General features: G+C 37.2%; 1 protein-coding gene across 1 annotated transcript; it reads left to right on the forward strand.

The window, feature by feature from the left end:
* The first annotated feature begins 7,689 nt into the window (after nucleotides 1-7,689).
* On the forward strand, nucleotides 7,690-8,286 carry LOC149151799 (uncharacterized). Its single transcript, XM_089443272.1, has one exon. It carries the CDS (start codon nucleotides 7,690-7,692, stop codon nucleotides 8,284-8,286), a length of 597 nt encoding a protein of 198 aa, XP_089299398.1.
* Nucleotides 8,287-20,373: the final 12,087 nt, after the last annotated feature.

Consider the following 20,373-nt stretch of genomic DNA (forward strand, 5'->3'; position numbering starts at 1 on the left):
CATTCCCTCACCTAAATATACTAATCCCAATCCCCTGCTCCCTCTAAAAAACTATGTTTTCCCATCTCTGTGGTTGGGGTTTTTTCTTTGCAATTGTGAACAATGGAGGAAGAAAATAAGCCATACAATAAATAAGGTTAGGTGTCAAGGTTTGAGCCACTTGACACCAAAGAATTAAGGTCTTCAGCATTTTCCAGACAATGTTTCCAAAAGGTGGGTTGTTTAGGGTTTTGTGAGCAAATTCAACAAGTAGGATATCATGCCAAGTTAACCAGTCTTTTTGCCACAAAACTTAGGAGTGATAAGGTCAACATTGCAGGGTTCAAATTAATCACTTGAAATGAGGCCATAGCTACATCTACAGTGATACCAAACAAGGTTTCCCAAATCAGAATTCAAAACTTTAAGAGAAAACTAAGGGAAACCCTAATTCAGCAAAACAAGGGGGGCAAAGCTTCAGTTGTTGGTTGAGGCTTCGCTCATATATTGAAGAATCATTACCTAGATCCAAGGAACATATTTCAAACACTTTGAACAAATTATGGATTTTTTTGAAGATTTTGGGCAATTTGGAAATTTTACACAGCTTTGGGCAGAAAAGGTACCAAACAATTGCATTTTTAGATTCCTTATGACATGGAAACTAAATTTATGTAACCGAAGATCCATGTCAATAGCTTTTTCTAGGTCAAAAACTCAAAATGTACCCAAAAAACACCTTTTCTACCATGTTTTTTAGAGGCATGTTATATTTCTGGAGTAGATGTGTGAGAAATGGTTTCTAGAGGTTTAGAAGTTGTATTTTTCAGTGCTTGAATATTCTATGGCGTAGTATATAGGTAGATACTTCTCCATCATTTTCTACATCTTGATTTGGAGCTCAATAACCCCTCCAAAAGCCACTTACAAGCAGCACGCTGTGCTTTCTCCAAGCACGCTACATTTTCAAGCAATTCGCTATGTTTTTGCCTGGAACTCATTTTTCTCAGTTTGCTGAGTCCAATTCAAATTTTTCTTATGTAATTTGTCATTTTAGTAGTTGTAATGATGCATTTAGGTGTAAATATGTTTTTCAAACTGAAAATTAAGTAGATTCATGCTTGTATAGGTTCTTATGGTCAAATGAATCAATTTTGCACCAAATTGGGAGTTGGTTTCTAACCTCTCTAGTCTTAGGTATGGTTGGATATATTATTGTAAGCAATTTCCTGAATCTTGGATTTGACCCCTGAGAGGGGAAAACTGATATTTTGATCTATATGTAACCCAATCTAAGTTAGAGAAAGGGTTGGATGCTTGAGATCTTTTGGATCCTCTGTACTTGATCAATTTGAAGTAATATAGGCTAGTGGCTGCTATTATTTAGGAATTCATGTGGTATGATCTTGTGGTAGTGTTTTTCTTCTGTGATTCAATTTTATGAATTTTTAATGTATCTTCTTTCCATATCTGTGCTTTCAATGAAATTTCTATGAGTTTGATGAACATAATTCTTAAATTTTAAGCTCTTTTTTTATACAAATTTCATCATTATGTTATCTATCTTGTAACGAATGGACTCATGATTTTCATACTCATTTTGAAACTATGTTTTTCAACCCTACACTACACTGACAAAGCCTCAAAGTTCCACTGAGACACACCTACCTTGATCCTTTGCATTTATGCAACTAAGCTTTTCCTAAAATGCTAGCCTTGGTTCCTTGACTCATGCTTCATCTAGCAAAACCCTAAATTTCAAAACCTTACATGAGCTGAAATATCTAGCGTAATATATTTTTCCCACTCCAGTCATATTTGGCTATGAGATTTATAGAGAGATCCCTCTCTGGTTTAGAAGGGCTAGCTACTAAACCCTAAGTGGTTTGAGGTTACCTCCATTGATATCCTTTCTCAGCCTTGGGATATTGTGGATGATAACAACATCTAGGAAATAGTCACCGTTAATCCCAAAATTTGAATTGAGTATAGAAAATTGTCATATTAATTAATTAAACGGTCTAATAAAAAATATTGTGTCGATCCTTCCTATCTAGTTTGCATGGAAATGATAAGTTCTTCATTATCAAAGTGTAGGTGGTCGAATTACTCAGTCTAGCTTCTGTGTCGAATTCCCCTAACCCTCAGTCCAAATTCAAGCCTACTGTGTCTATTATGTATAGTCATAGAAATGCATCCATGACCAAGATCTCCAAAATCTTTGTTCCCACCCATTCATCTAACTCTTAAGTCATTGAACTTGAGAATCTCTATGGAAAATATGAGAAGGTCATGCTTGTGGACAACGACCTATCCAATTATTTCTATTCCCCATGCTCAAGTGCAAATGTTTCACATAGGTCATCAAAAAAAAATTGGAATCCAATCGTCCAAGATAAAAAAGGATTTCAAAGATATACAAAGGTCCACACTTCTGAATTTATGATGTTTACTAGTGTTCACCACATCAAGAGCAACAATGCAGTGTACTAAATTCTTTACCAGCCAAATGTATGGGGGCTCCCTCTAGCTTGAAAATGAATACCCCATACATGCCAATGAAATTCAACAACTGATAAGACTATCCGCTGGAGGGGCCATAGTTTCATCCAATTTTGAGACTACTTCCAAGTGGGGAAAGAAGACGAGTGATAGCAATTATTACGGTAAATATGATACTTAGTGTGGTGGCAAGGGAGAATCTATTGAGCCAATTAACACTCCCACCATCAAACTCACCTATTATATACTTTGTGGAAAAATAATATGCCATTACTCAAGGGGTGAGTGCACCCTGGACACCATTTTAGTGGTAGAATCTTGTGAGAAAGTTGCATAGTTAAATTGGTGTATCTATCTATTGAATGAGCTATTCAAATCCTATGAAGATGTATAGAAAAGGGAAACATATTTTATTTATGGGTATCTTATCATTTCCTTAGCTATGATGAAGTGGTGCCTACCATTAGGTAGAAAGGTAGTGCCTATTACCGAGGATCAACCTCTGGTGCTCAAATACTTACCATGGTGGACTTTAAGGGATGCCAACAACAATGAAATAAATGGTGCTAGTTGCCACCAAAGCCAACCCCAAAATCCCACTGTTGCTCCTAGATGAATATTCACATGAAATATGGATTGGCAATTGCCATGGAAACACCTTTATTGGGCTTAAATGTGTTAATCTAGACACATTCCAGATGCAAGATCAACCTTACATTCTCTCAAAAGAAGCGTTCCATACTGAAGTCACATCTTGGCCCGGAGTTCTTGGAGAGGTTCGGGATGGTATGACGACATATTCTTTTGAACATATGCCACCTAGGTCACTTCCTGGAAAGAACCCCTTCGCCTCCTGAAAGTGAGTGGCAGAGGGGACACTCAATCCTGTCTTGAAGAAACTCGACATGACGATGACGTTAGTTCACAATACTCTCAAGGGTCTGAGGTCATTAGTATGTCCCTTTCCTTTATTCTTTCAATTTCTTAATGCTATTCCCATTATTACTTTTTTGTTTAGCCCAGTCATTTCCTCAATTCCCTTAGTGGGTCCCCACTCTCATATTGAACCTACCATCCAAGATACTCGGTCAATTATTTCCCGACCACCATCAACTTCTAATAAACTGATCACGATTACCTCTACCCAAGTTGTCGACCTCACCACCAAGGAACCATAGTCCCATACCACCACACCATCCCTTGAGGAAAACCCATCGTCTACCTCCACTTTGTCCTTGACGTTGTGGAATCCATCACCCTAAACAACCTCCCCCTTTGCCACTATCTCAGATATTCCCCCCGTCCAACAACCTTCTTGATGTCGAGGCTAAAATGGCAGTGGATTCTCTAACCCTGTCCATTGTGGACAATAATAAAGATGCACTCATTGTTTACCCTACAAACACGAAGTTAGTTAATACATTTATGTTATCTTTTCTACTAACACTAGGGACACAAATGACAACCAAAAAACCTATTATTTTTTATACCTAGGGCACAAAAACCATACATACATTGCCTCTAACATCCAACACCACCACCCTTTCACCACCACATTCCATTCCATACCATACAAGTACCCACACCTTTGAGACCCTACAGCAGGAGACTTCACCCCAAGGTAAATCCAAGAAATTGGTTGCCAATGGCCACCACTGTAAAGTCAATATCCTCCACCTACTACTATGACAGAAGAAACAACAAAAATAACTTATTTTCATTGCAGATGAATGAGATCAACTTCTACAGGAGAAACAGTAAATACAACAACAAATTGATGAAATCAATGCAAAGTTCTAGGATCTTTTGACCACATTCACGAAAATAGTACCCAAAGCACTAGATATTTTTCGGCCTCCACTATTTTAGTTTTTTGTGATCATATTAGAATTTCATGCACTGACCTTTTATCAGCAAACAAAGAGCTTAAAACAACTATTTTTGCCACCAAAAGGGCGCTCCCGAATCCAACAAACTAGTACGCTAGCGAAATCAAGCAAAAAATCAGTGAAGTGACTTGTATGAAATCTTCCATTCAACAAGATATGGAGGAAGCTAAAGAAATCTTCGCTCACGTTCATGACTAGTTGGGCTTCATAGCAAAGAAAAATCAGCTAGTCTATGCTCTGTCCCAAAAAGCAAATTACTTCTTCAATGAATCCCTCACCACCTCACACCTCCACCAAAAAAAGGATTTTTTTATAGATGGACATCCTGAAAAAATAGATTTAGCAAATTCAGGATGAATCATGCTACAGGAAGACTGTACTACGCTACCTTAAGCCACCTTCACAGGTCCACATCTAGAAATTTCACTAGATCAACGCAACCACAAAAGCTCAATGGAATACTCTTTTGACTACAAGACTCACTCAACTAATGGTTGAACTCACTACACACAGTTGTTCAAACAAGGAAACACTATCACATGTTCATGGAAGTCATCCCTTGCTAAGTACACACAATTTAAAACCGACATTATCTAATCCATTCTGGAGTTGGGTCCTTCATTTGAAGGAATATGCCAAGAAGGAGTAGCACCAACAGAAGCTCCATAGCAAGAAGAAGCAACAATAAGGTAAAAAAATGAATTACTCAAGGGAAAGTCAATCGATTGTGGTAGGGGCCTATTGGGTCCTTCGTTATGGGGCCAAATGTTTGACATGTTTTGACCAAACATGGCCGACAGGGGGTCATAAAGAAAGCAACCAATGAAAGAGAATGAATTTGATATGGTCTGGCAGTTGCAGAAGGTTGCTCAAGGTAATAAGGACACATGCAATCACAACCAAGTCGAAAACAACCATCATCAATAGTTGAAGTAGTCGAATCCAAGCAATAGAAGTAGTCGAGAAGGAAAAGGTAAAACATGCTAGAGGAGAAAGGGTGTGTAACAAAATTATTTCACAAAACCTATTAAGCTTCGCATGATGCTATGTTCACCTTTTCCCATATTAGTTTATGTTATAATTCCTATTCTATTGGAAAGGAATTAGAGCCTCACTATAATGATGTATTTATGTTTGAACCTAATGAAAGAGAGTTGTGAGGATGTTTGTGGATTTACCTATGTTGGTTTATTTCTTCAAGTAAATTAAGTCATAGTTTACAAAGGCCTAATCTATTCCTAGCAATGTCTGATATGGGTCTTTGTCCCCCATGATGTTTATTACCTCAAAATATGCATAAGTCGGGTGAGTAAATCAATTATAGTTGGGGCATGTTGTGTCCTTTTTGGGGACAAAGCTATTTTGACCAAACTTGATTGATGGGAAGTCGCGAAGAAATAAGCCATGGAAAGAGAAGGAAGCTGATAAGGTATGACAGTTGTGGAAGGTGCTCATGGAAATAGGGACACATGCAGTCATAGTCAAGTCAAAAACCATCATCAACAACAAAGGAAGTAGTCGTAACCGAGAAAAAAAGTAGTCGAGAAGGAAAGGGAGGGGAATCCGAGGAAGAAACCAACAATCCAGGTAATCGAAGTGCATAAAAGCTTAAGGGAAAGGAAAACTGGCCTAGAGGCGAAAGTGTGTGTAACAAAATGTTGTCATTGAGCCTATTGAGCTTCACATGATCACGTTTTTGCCTAGTCCCGTATAAGTTTATGTTCCAGTTCTTGTTCTATTGGAAAGGCATCAAAGGGTGATTGTAATAATGTATTGATGTTTGAAACTATTGAAAGAGATTTGTTGGGATGTTTGTGGATTTACTTGTGTTAGTTTTATGTGACCCCTTGAAACTTTTACTCTGAATTTATGTGCATATTTTATGTTCCTTCAAATGCTTTAGTTGATTTATTTGTATTCTTTCATAATGGTTATGCATCTGATAAAGTGTTTCTAAGTTAAAGAGTAGTGTTAGTCATTGGAAGATTCCCCCTAATGCTTGGTTCCAATCCCTTAGCTTATAAGTAAGGTCGTGACAAGCCTCGGGTGATACACCTTATTATTCTTGAGTAAGGTGAAAATGTAGACTTTACACTAGACTACATCAAACCCTTTTGTTGGCCCCTATGTCTAAACCTAGGTTCTCTATCTGTGCATAATTTTTCACCAACATTACTTCGTATAATCCCTCTTGGCAAATATCTCATGTTTTATCCAATATGAAAATTTGTTGTCCAATATCCAACAAATGGAAATTAACCATTGCATAAGTTCAATTCCACCATTAATGGCTTTTTCCACTGACAATGTCTAATATGGGGCCACTTTACACTAAGTTTAACTAATTGAAATAAACATAACATTTATATTATAATTATATATAATATTATTAATATATAATTAAGATATAATATAATTATCATACAAATAATATGAGATAGAGGAGAGGATGGCTCACGAGGGTTTGGGTTAGGGCTTCTATTTCTCTACAGGTTACAGTATGGATGGCCGCCGGTAACCTGTATCTTCGCCGCTTGTTGTTGTGCTCCGTCCATTACCTTTCTCCTTTCTATGCTCTGGTTGACCTGTCGGGACCTCGGGTGGGTTATTACTATTTTGCTATCTCCCGGTCATCTACCTGTCGATGGTTTGTGTTTCCCCTGCTGCAAAATATCCTTTTCTGAGCTTTGGTTTACTCTCCGTTATTCCAGTTATGCAAGGTGTCCGTCGTTCCAAGAAGTAGCTATCGTCATGGAAGATCTTGAGGCTATGGATTACTCTGAAGACACACTGGAGGGGGTATCCATTTGGCGCTCCTGTTTCTCCACATCGGAAGGTTTATACAGCTATGGCCTCACCGGGAGTTATTCGTCTCAACCCGTGCCCCTCCCGGATGACCCACCTACTTGGCCATCGCTTTCTACCCCCCACACTCCCCGGAAAACCTCGGTTTCATCTCCAAATGTTTGAACCCTAACCCTGGTTTGGACCTCCCTGCGACTAGAGCACTGTCCCGGTCGTTTTCCCCCCCAACAGTGCCCTTTGTTTCTGCTGCATTTACCCCTCAAGTCTCCATTGCTCCTCCTTCTGGCAGCTTTACCATCGTTCCACCACTCGCCGGTTCTTTCCTGGTCTCTGCGGCCAACCCCAACCCTCCCTCGTCTAACCCTTACACTCCCAACCTATTTCTGACCCTCCTCCGAGTGGGGTTCATTTCCAGCCACCTCCATTGGCATCTAAGAAGAAGTACAAGTGTTACATGTCCAAGGCGGATGATATTTTTCTTAGATTAGAAGAGGACATACAATGGGGAGAGACTATGGACTTCACTGACAGAGTCTTGGTTGGGCGCATTAGAGGACGGAATTACACTGCTGCCCGCTTGAAGACCTGCGCATTTGAGGTTTGGGGGCACCATCTGGTTGACATTCCCTTCCTGCAAAATTTTGTGAGGGGATGGTTTGCTTTGAGATTCGCTCGTGCCGACCATACCAATTCGGTGTTGTCCTCTTACTGGCATTTTGAGCATGCCTCGATTCGCCTCAAGCGATCAATGCCCCTTTTCGATCCTGACACTGAGCAGATAGGCCTTGGACAAGTTTGGATTCGGCTCCCTAGCATTCCTCTACAATACTGGTCTGAAGACATCTTCAGGCGGATTGGCAATGTGGTAGGCTCCTATATGGATTACAATAAGTCTTATCAGCTCACAGGAATGATGGCATATGCTCGGATCCTCATCAATCTAGACACTCGGGGCGGCTTACAGGAGTACATCACTGTCCAGTGGAGGGACACATCTCGCAAACAAATCATTGTCTATGAAGGCATTTCGTATCGCTGTCACAGATGCCACAAAGTGGGGCACTTATACAAGGATTGCCCCCTCCTACATATGATCAGGGATACTGCATAGGGCTTGGAGACCGAGCATCCCATGGGAATCCTCTCTCGGCAAGAAAAAGATATCGAACTAGAGGAGCGCGACAAGGCTGCAGGGGACTCCCAGGGAACACCTGATAAAGCGGGTGCAGTCAAGGGTCTCTCAGATTCAAACTCTTCATCGCCTCCTCCTCCAGCGTGCACCGGTCCTGTACAGGAGGTCAACTCGATGCTGGGTATGTTATTTTCATCCTCCTCTCACACTTCTCCTATGACTGGCATATCTAAATTTTTTGCATCTCATTCATTCAATTGCACATCTACCCCTCTTTCATTGCCCATGATCTCCTTGGGTTTAACTAGAACCCAGGGTCTTGCTCCCCCCTCCTCCCTTATCTGTTCCCTTCCCCTCCCCTCACCCTCCACCTCCCCCTGCATCCCATCCCTGTCATCTTCCTCCCTTCCTTCTCTTTCCATCCCCTCCCCCTCCATATCCCCCTGGTACTCACTCCGTTCCAGATCAAAGGAGAGAGGCCTTGATGCGATTGGTCTGGACCCTGAGGCTACCCCTGCCTCCCATAAGCCCTCAAGGGGCTGACCCTCTCGTCTCACTAAAACCAGAAACACAGCGGGAGAAGAAGTTTCCCTCAAGCGACAACAAACCATTTTCAGGTCCCTTAGAGCTAGGAATGGCCCGCAGTCTCACCCTACATGAAGATCTTATCATTCAATTGCAAAGGGTTTGCTATTCTACCCAAAAACTAGTGCTTAGAAGACTTCTCACTTCGTCTCAGACGGACATTATATCTCTACAAGAAATACTCTGTTTGGCTGAACCTCTTACTTACACTCTAAATTCCTGGCTGCCTAATTGGACCTTCCACGCTCTGGATGCGTCTGGGAGATCTGGGGGTTCTGTTATTGGTATTTGTAACAAAGATTTGGATATTAGGAACATTTGGGGTGGTAGAGGCTTCATCGACATGGATATTTTTTCCCACCCTCTTGAGATGGAAATCCGTATTATGAATGTTTATGGTCCTTGTGTAGACAGGGCAAACCTTTGGAGAACTTTTTTGGACTCAAATCTTCTTCACGCAGACAACATCATTCTAGGAGGGGACTTAAACTTTTCTTTGTGATTTAGTGAATCTTGGGGACACTCGGCCCAGGTAGACAGCTTATCTAATACTATCTCTACCCTACTTGAGGAACATCAATGGGTGGACATCCCATCTACCAGGATTCAATTTACTTGGACAAATAATCGCAGTGGTGACCACAGTCTCGCCAGGAGGCTCGACAGATTTCTCATCAAGGAAGCTTTCCTTAGCAGTCTTCCCCGCATTCGTCAATGGGTTGGTATTGGAGGCATCTCATATCATCGACCAATATTTTTGGAATTGGCCGATGCGAGTCAGAAGATCAAGAGCTCCTTCAAACTCAATGCCTCTTGGCTAAAGGATCCTTCTTATATACATATGGTCTCTAATTATTGGCATACCAACCCTATTCCTTATAGTGAGGATCATATTGAAGGCTTTATTAGGAAATTGACTAAACTAAAGAGGATCTCAAACATATGGGCTCACCAGAAGCGAATGAATGATAACAACACTCTGAGGGAGGCAGAGAGGGCCATTGCTGCACATGAGGACACCTCTAATGGCACCTTCCCTACACCTGAGAGTAAAGAACTCTACACCTCCCACATCAAGAAGCGCTCCCAAATTCTAAAGGAAAGGGAAGAAAGCTGGAGGCTCAGTAGCAGGGCAATATGGCTCACCAAAGGAGATGACAACACCAAGCTCTTTCATAAATTTTCCAACGATAGAAAAGCCATCAACACTATTTTGGAATTCCGTGATGGCCAGGGACACTCAATATCATCACATAGGGATCTGGCTAGATTAGCCATTGAGCATTTCAAAAGAATCTATAAGGCGCCTAGAGCTTTGAACATCATGGAAATCATGCGGGTTGCTGAAAACTTCCCTAGATTCCTACATCAGTGAAACACGTAGGAACTGTTGATGGAAGTGTTGAAGGAAGAGCTTGAGGCTACTGTAAAATGGTTCAACAAAGACAACAGCCCTGGTCTAGATGGGTGGAGCATTGAGTTCTACATAACCTTTTTTGAAATCCTGGTGGATGACATACTCAAGATTGTGGAGGATTACAGAAGGAGTGGCAGAATATCCCCGGCCATAAAATCCACCTTCATTTCCCTTATTACGAAATTTGACAATCCCTCCTCTTTCAACAATTTCCGTCCCATTTCCCTCTGTAACTTTCTGTACAAGATTATTGCAAAGATCATCGCTAATCTCCTGAAGCCTATCCTCTCTCAACACATATCTTCTGAATAGTTTTCTTTCATTCATCATAGACAGATTCATGAAGCCATAGCCACAGCGCAGGAACTCCTCCACACTCTGCAGATGAAGAAGCAGAAAGGTATGATTCTGAAGGTGGAGCTCTCAAAGGCTTTTGACAGAGAAACTTGGCTCTACATCAGATTTTTGCTGACCCACCTAGGGTTTCCTTATGCATATATCAAATGGATCATGATTTGTATAATAGATGCATCATATAATGTATTACTAAATAGGGAAGCTACTTCTTTCTTCAGCTCAGAGAGAGGACTCATGTAGGGATGTCCACTCTCACCCTTACTTTTCTTACTTATCATGGAAGGATTAAGTAGGACCATTATATCTGCTCGCGATAGGAATCAACTAATAGGAATCAAGATATCTGAGAATTTTTTCCTCACTCATCTATTGTTTGTTGATGACATTATCATTTTTTGAAATGGCAGTATTGGGGACACCATGGTCCTCCAGAAAATCTTCAATCTTTTTCAATAGGCTACAGGGATGTTAATAAATTTTAGTAAATCCACAATTACTACATTTGGTTGCACAGAGCACGAGATTATATATACATCACAGCGCTTCCCCTTCACCTCACTGAATCTGGCAGACAGTCTAAAATACCTGGGCTTTAGATTAAAGCCCCTCAGTTACAGGATCGCTGACTGGACATGGCTCATTGCGAAAGTGGAAAAGTGACTACAAGTATGGTACCACAAATATCTAGTTCGTGCAGGTGGATTGTTCCTCATTAAAGCTGTGATTGAAGCCACTCTGGTCTACTAGATGACCCTTGCTTGGATACTGAAAGGTATTTTGAATAGAGTACAAAGTATATGCTAGAGATTCCTATGGAAGGGCAATCAACCGGGAAAACTTTTCTCCTGGGTCAAATGGGACACAATCGTAAAGCCCAAGAGATGGGGAGGATGGGGCATCAAGAGGCTTGATCTATTTTCCAAAGCACTGGCAGCAAAGCTCAGCTGGAAACTTATTACCACTAACAGTCTCTGGTCCCGAGTTGCTCAAGTGAAGTATATTTGGCCCATAAACTTGATGGACTAGTTCAGACAACAACATGGGATGAGTAATAACATATCCAATATATGGAAAGCAGTCATTAGTACACTACCTCTCCTGCGTGAAGGCATTATGTGGCGTATCAAGGAGGGCAATGTTGTTCGTATCGGTCTAGACCCATGGGTAGGCTGTGGTAATGCACATAGACTACCAGCAGACTTAATAAGGCATTTACACAGCAGGGGTATCACCCACATCAAACACATAGGTGACAATAACAACTCCTCCTTTCTTCAGCAGGCATGGAAATCGGCTCGAGAATTGGACATCCCTGTACAGTGGCAGCAGGATTGGCAGGAATTCACGGATGCTCTTACCCAGGCACACATCCGTCTCACTGAAGGACCGGATGAGATCATTTGGGCTTTTGCCAGACATGGTGTATATTCTCCGAAACAGGGATATATTAGACTAATGGAACCTCACAAGCCTCAGAACATACTTCTGACTTGGAAATTGCTCTGGAAGCTTAAGGCGCCCCCCCGCACCCGCTTACTGATGTGGAACATCCTATTTGACAAGATCCCTACAGGGACTAATCTAATGAAAAGATCTTTTCATGGCCCTTTCTGGTGCCACCTGTGTCGCAATGATGAAGAAAGTACTGAACATCTTTTTCTAAATTGCCCCACTTCTAAGGAATATTGGAATTCCATCATTGCTCACTATCCTACCTTAAATAACTGGCATGGGCACAATATTATGGATGCCTGGAGTACATGGTGTCAAAATCACAATGGAAAATCCAGAAACATGCCTCTTCTTGTCTATTGGTCATTATGGATTGTCAGAAACTAGTCTATTTTCAATCACAAATCCCCCCACTAGCCTGCCGTCTTGCTCCATACCATTGCTGATTTCGATCTTCTTCCTGAGGAGGATTCCATTACCCCTCCGCGCACTATCATACCTGAATTCATTGATAAATCTAAGGCCTGGGCATACTTTGATGGCTCTGCGCAGGAGGTTGGGTGTGGGGGTGGAGCCATCCTACACCTTAATCAAAATCATTGCTTCAAAATCCAAATTAATTTAGCCAGGGGTACTAATAATTTTTCTAAACTCTGCACAGTAAAACATATTATACATTTTGCATTGGAAAAACATTGCAGACATCTGCAGTTGTTTGGTGATTCTAAAATCATTTGCAATTGGTTGAATGATGCATCACAATGTAATGCATTTTCATTGAGGCATATTTTAGAAGAAGCAAAAATATTGATATCATCCTTTGACTCCTTTGTCTGTCGACACATTTACAGGGAGCAAAATTCAGGGGCAGATCACCTATCAAAAGAGGTAGCGCTTAGACAAGGAAACGACTGGTTCATACAGGAAAAGATCGATGGGACCTACTACCAGCATTACCACAGTCCCTTTGTGGATCTCAGAGTCAATGGGCTATAAGCCCTATATCTATTCTGTTTATTCTTGTATATAATGCACATATTTACTTACTTGGTACACAAATAGGACTTTGGTCACAAACTAGTTTTTGATACTTAAGTTTTTCTCTCTCTGCGAAGAGATGGATATTATTTTGATCTTGCTCACTCTATGTTAGAAAGCAAGCATAGACACAGTACAGTAGGCAGTAGACTCCTTACGTGGATACATAACAATTTATTTTCTCTTTTTTTGGTCAAAAGTTTATGAACTTGTCAGGCATCTCTGCCTCCATATGCATATGCATTTGCATCTACAAAATGTAATTTCTTTATATCAATAGAAATTACGACTTTTTTCCATGGGAAAAAGTAATAATAATTAATATATAGTAATATTAATATCAATAATATATTAATATTAATGTAATATTATATGATTATTTTATAAGTTATATATATAAAGTTATTAAATATATTATTATAATTAATTAATATATATATATATATATATATATATATATATACCCAAGCATGATATAAGTTTGACATAGTTGCTCTATATATTAGTTGCAATTGTTTTAAACGTTTTTAGGCTTATTTTCAGGGTAATTTTTTAATAAAATCACCACTAAATGTTTGGTGACAAAAAGTGTCACATAACGTTCCTTAAGGAGACCAAGGATACATGGGATCAACATCAAGGGCCTCTGAGGATGGAAGATGTTATTTCCCTTGTAGAAATTGCAAAGGCTTTAGGCCAAGGAGAATTCTAATAAAATGTGCTAAAAAACATTATAGAAACTATGGACACACTGAAGGGAGACATGAATATCATCCATTTGTACATTATTCATTATATGTCTTTGTATTGTTGATTGCTTTTGTAAATGCTCATATTTATATTGTATTTTAGATTGTGTGTCTTTATATTGTAAATTGTATTTTCTTTCTATTGTAAATGATTTTATAATATTCTTTTGGGAGGTGTTTGACCTATATTGTCATCTTGATGTGCACTAGAAATATTATTTGATTATTTTTGTTAGGGTCGACTAAGGGGTTAGGTCAAACTAGGGGTTAATTGCTTTATGGACATAGGGATAAGGGGTTATTGTTTAAGGTCTTAGGGGTTAGGGATTAAGGGCTTAGGGGTTTAAGGGCTTAGGGGAAAGGGTTTAAGATGTTAGGGGGTTAATGTATGTTTAGGGGTTTAATTAGTACCTATAGGATTTAGAGGTTAATCATGGGTTTTTATGGATCATTATTAGTAAGTTTTTAAATTATATTATGCACATAATTTAAATGATGGATATAGTGAATACATTTTTATAGGAAAGAACAAAATATTTATATAATGTATTGTAATAAAATTTTATAAGATAAAATAATACAATATAAATATCATTAAAAAATTAATCAAGAAAAAAATTGATTAAAAATAAAAATTATTATAGAGAAAGATGATTGGATAAAGATAAAAGGAGTCATTAGGTAAGATGATAATTAATAGAAAACTACTTTCTATGAAAAAATATTATATAAAACAATACTTTATTTATTAAAAAGTTTAAATTTATACACCACAATTTATTAAAATGTTGTGTTCCTAAACACAATCCATTTTGTTCATAAAAGAGACTATTTCTCATTTTTTAAGGAAAAATGTATGGGGCACAAACCCTACACTTTTTAATCTCAACTGATATAGAGTGAAGAATTCTCTATCTAAAGTCTATTCTTTTTATACATTAAGGATCTCATTTGTTGCAAATTGTGAGAAAACTAATTGAAGCAATATCAAAGTTATAATAGTTAAAGGGTAGATTAATGAAATGTTTAATAAATAATCAATGGTTATTTTTTCCAAATTTAACTTACTTATTATCACTCATGCAAGGTAGAACATTCCATTTTGAATGTCCTTTGAAGTACGTGCAATGTTTTTATTCTATAACATCCATTTACCACTAAGTAAAAACGAGTGAGTTTTTGACATTTTGGTCAAATCAAATAAGTAGTTAAAAATAAAGAATACCCCATTGTGTGTCAAAGGAGAGATATTTGACGTGTTGGCTTAGTAAAAAGTGGTTTCTTATAAAAACATCCTGTAGTGGGCTCCCTACCACTTGTCTAAAGAAAAAAATGCATTTCCTTTATGCAATTTTAACCAAGCATAGCACTGTCCATCAAGGCAGGGCCTTTGCGATCTTCAACTCATGTCGACAGTCAGTGCGCACTCTTTTTGACATCCTCCCTCACTTTAGTTGTGTTTTTACTTCTATTTTTGTGATTTTTCTCAACTATCATCATTTGCACACTTTTGCTTTCACAAGTGTCACTTTGACATTCACGACTATCGTCTTGGTTTTTTTTCACTTTAATAAGTGACATTTTCATGTTATCTTTTCTCTGGCATGTTTCACTTTCAAGGTCATTCGTATGTGCAAGTGTCGTTTTCATGTCTTCTTATAGTTGCAGGTGTCTCTTTTAATTATTTTCACCTCTATATGTTATGCACCTTTACACATTGCTAGATTTAGTTCTGGTGCACCTCTCTACATTAAACACTCTTACATATCATTAGAATATGTGTTAGACACATTTCTACATCTCACGTGGTGTTGATTGTTACTAAAAATTTTCAACATAATTGTAAACATCTTGCTAAATTGTAGAAACATCATGATTGATTTGATGTCTTTGTTCCTTGGTCTCACCTAAGTTGTCTTTCTCTTTGTCTTTGTTGTCCTTGTTTTCCTTATATATTATATTTAAAAACAATTGTTATATCAACATTTAAATATTTTATATATATACTAATATTACTTTATTGATTGTTATGATCCCCCTAGGGCATTGCTCGATGAGAAAGAGGTGGTTGTAGTAGAAGCGCTTGTTCAAGAACATGGAGCAATTAATATTGAGGATCACGCTAATGATCCTCTAGAAGAAAATAATGATGCTGATAACATAGTTGAAGAATATGGGACAAATAGATTGATCCAAGAGACATTTAATAATGTTGGAATGGATGATGATGGAAACTACTATGATGATCGTGCTTTTGATATACGGATACTTGAGAGGGAAACTAAACCTCTTTATGAAGGCTCAAAAACATCTCTTCTCTCTATTGTATTGTATTTTTTCTCCTAAGGTATGTAATATATATTGTGACATTTAGTACTATACACATGAGAAAGCAATTATATTTTTTTTCTGTTGTTTTTAATTTTAGAATGTTGATAATCATTTAATTAATTTGTAACATTAGGATTCAATATGTACGATTAATAATGTTTAGTACATTAACTAGTACTACTTTTTTTTGTAGATTATTAAGTGAAATTATGTTACCATTGTCAAATGTTTTACCTCGTACATATCGATATTTACATGCCATTATGAAAGATATTGGAATGGAGTATCAAGCTATTCATGCATGTCATAATCATGATATTCTCTATTATAAACAACATGTGTCGAAAGACAAATTCCCAAAATGTGATTAGAGTAGATATTAAACTGATAAAGTAACAGAAAAGGTGTCGTGAAACATTCTTCATTATATTCCCATAATTACATGTCTACGACAATTGTTTAGTTGAAATATCATACAAGAAATTATGGATTACCATGCAATGAATATAATTTAATATGATGTTCTTCGAATGCCTACAGATGGATCTCCATTTAGGAATATAGAGGAAAAATGGCCAGAGTTTAAAAGAGAACCTCATAACATCAGGATTTCATTAGTAGCTCACAATGTTGATCCATTTGGAGAGCCCAGATCTACTTACTCGGTGTGACCTATTTTTGTTATCAACAATAAAATTCCTCCATGGAAGTCAATAAAGAGTGAGAACATACTGTTGAAAATGATTGTTCCACGTATTAATTTGTTTAGAATAATATTTTTAACATTACATTACACTTTAATAGTGTTTAATTTTATGAAGTTAATTTCATATATGTGTTTTAAATAGTTTGAGCTCAATTTTACATACTTAAAATAATTGCTATAAAAATTATTCCATCTCTTCAGGTCTTCAAACAAAGTGTAATTTCACTTTTCCAATTTGTGGTGCTAAGATGAAATCTCATCATTCAAGAAGCTTAGGAAAGGAGGTGTTTGATTATTATATGCACTTCCTTTCTACGAACCATAGGTACCAAAGTACCGAAAAACATATTTTAAATGCGAAAGAAGAGACCAGATTAAGCCCATAGAGAATGACACCTCATGCATGGAAGTTGCAATATAATAGAGTCTCTCAACATATGGATAGAATTTTCTATGTACCAATATACTTGATATGTTTGGAATATTTTATATTTTTATGGAATTGTTTTCACTGCATTAATTAACAGGTTATATTGTTGTTATAATATTTTTAACTATGATTTACGTTGTAGGTACTATAGGAATTAATGAAAAGTTATCCCAAGAAATTCAATAGACTCCCCTACTATGAGCACCTAGAAATTATTCATTTGTTTTATACAACGCACATTGGGAAAAATGTAACAGAGGCCTTATGGAAAATCTTATACGGATGGAGAAATAAAGAAAAAAATGTCAATACTTGTAATGACATTAAGGGGGCCATACATCCATTGCAACGTCCGACTCATTCAAATAGCGATGGAGATGACCAAAATATAAGTGACCTTCCATGTTTATTGACAGAGCCGCAAAGCAAGGATGTTAACAAGGTTATTGAAAAAATTAAATTTCCAACTGGATTTTCTTGAAACATAAAGAATACCCTAACAAAGAAAGGTGAATTAGGTGGGATAAGAACTCATTATTGTAATATATTCATTAAGGTAATTATTTTGGTGTATATATTTATACGTTGGTGAAACATCTTGATAATTGGTGTTTTTGTTTCTACTAATTTGAGAAAAAATAATGATCGATCATTATTTTTGTTACAGTATGTTCTACCTTTATCTCTGCCAAAAAACATTGACAACAATGTCAAACAAGTTATATATGATCTTGGAAAATACATGAGGTAAGTGGAGATTTATGTGCAAAGTGTAATTTGTTCAATAAGTTGTTGTGTCGCATATTTTTGAGTACATGTGTTTTACTTGTCATCATGTACTATATACTTTTTTTGTTGAAACCCATGATTTTCTTGATTCATTTGTAGATGGCTTTCATCTAAAGGAATGGATAAAGAATATATAAAGTATTGGATAAAAGACACTACCTCATACACCAGGTCGAGGAGATCGAAAAGTGTGGACCTATACACACAAGGTAAATATGGATGGTTGAGAGGCACTTGAAATCATTGAAGGCTTTGGTAAGACGAAGAGCATGTCCATAGGGTTCTATGCTAGAGGGATATATGGTATATCAAACCATGGTTTATATTCGTCAATATACTTGTGAAAAAGGAAAAATTATTAATGTATTGGATCACATTTAGTATGTCTACTTCGTGGACAAATTTGAAGGGGATCACTTATTAGGGAAAGGTAGAATGATCAAAGTGAGATATAAGTAAATAGTGGAGATTAATATCACATTTGAATTTTTTGTTTTTATGTATATCATACTTATTTTATTTTTAGTCTTCCTACATAATCCATTACTATGAACGTATAACATGGTAACTAATTATATATATGTGAATTGTTCTATATTAATACAATCGGTCGAGAGAGGGATGCAATATATTTATACATTGCGAACGATATTGATTGGACGAAGCTATGGATTGAATGATGAAAACAAGCTAATAACGGTAGGTATCATGGTATGGTGTGTCTAGACTGGTCAAAGAAACTCAACATAGTGGAGATAGCAATATTACATAGAAGGAAATTGATTTAGCATATGGTTTAAAATATTATCATGAAAGAATATTCACCCATACTAAATTTTTTTACAATTATATGGATGCATATGGCGTGTTTTTTTCTTAATTTGAAAATTTTGCAAGTATAAATATGCTTATCAATTGAAAATGCATTTTTTATGTGTTTGACATATTGCAGTTGAAACACCACAACAAAATGTGGTGCGATGGCACAATTTTGCATTAAAAGGTTGGATGAACGATGAAAAATTTTGATAGTGGGATAACTGCAGTATTTCAAGTTATCAATGTTGCCTCTAGAAGTGACACACATCAAGAAGTCTCCGAAAATTGATGCTATGGGTATCTGCATGATATACTTGAGTGTGACTTTGAAACTTCAAAATAGTTGTGTTCGATGTCAAATGGTTTAGGCTATGAATCCATGAACGTGACCCTGCTAGAACTGTTATTAAGCATGATAATGAATTTACCATGGTTGATACAAGGAAATCTAGAGCTGACATGAAATCCATATGTTCTTCTAAGACAATGTGAATATGTATTTTACATAGATGTTCCAAGTAAAGTGGGTTGGTCATATGTTGTTAGATATGATCCCATAGGAAGGCTTGTAAAGTATAATGTAGCAGAAGAAGATTAAATTGAAGAAGATGATGATGTAGAGGAGAAGGGGGTTTATGTAGTGTTAGAAAAATATTTCAAAGAAGTTCAAGTAATATATGTTAATCGAGACAATGTTAATTTGGATGAACTAGATGATATTTACATTGTGTCGAACAAAGAACTTAAAGAAGTTGAACCAAATGTAGAAGAGCATGTTCTATAGGATGATATAGACAATGATGATGATGTTGATATGGCGAATCCTTTGAACATGAATACTAAACTAGATGATATACATGATTTGTTGGATGGGAAGAAGATTAATGATATCAAAATTTTGAAAAGTATAAGGTATGTATTTACATGTTTTTAGTTCGTTTGTTCTCTTTTGTTCACCTTGCATCTTTATTTTCCTAGTTTTTATGTTTGAATGCTACTGCGTTTCTTTCAAATATATTATAGTAAATAAATTGAGTATCAAGGAATTGAGAGTGATGTGGCGGGGAGGAGGGGGCCATATGAGCTTCCACCTTGACGTGGTTGGCCTTGTTCAGTAGAGAAATTAATTATTGTTGAAATGAAGAAAAGCTCATTTACATTAGTACCATCATTTCCAATTTTGACTTTGGTTCATTAAGAAGACGTACCAGGGGTCTCATAACGATATTTAGAAAATTGACTAAATTAATGTTTAGGTGTTAAAATTCGGTTTATATTTGATTGATTATGCAACATGGTACTAACAAATTGTAATATTTTGTTGTCATTGATGACCTAATGATTTGTATTGACTAATTTTCACAACAGAGTTAACGTCCGCACCTTGGGCGTG

Source organism: Pinus tabuliformis, chromosome 9 (genome assembly GCF_031772625.1).
Source record: "Pinus tabuliformis cultivar Carrire ecotype Pingquan chromosome 9, CPIR1, whole genome shotgun sequence".
Classification (NCBI taxonomy): Eukaryota; Viridiplantae; Streptophyta; class Pinopsida; order Pinales; family Pinaceae; genus Pinus; species Pinus tabuliformis.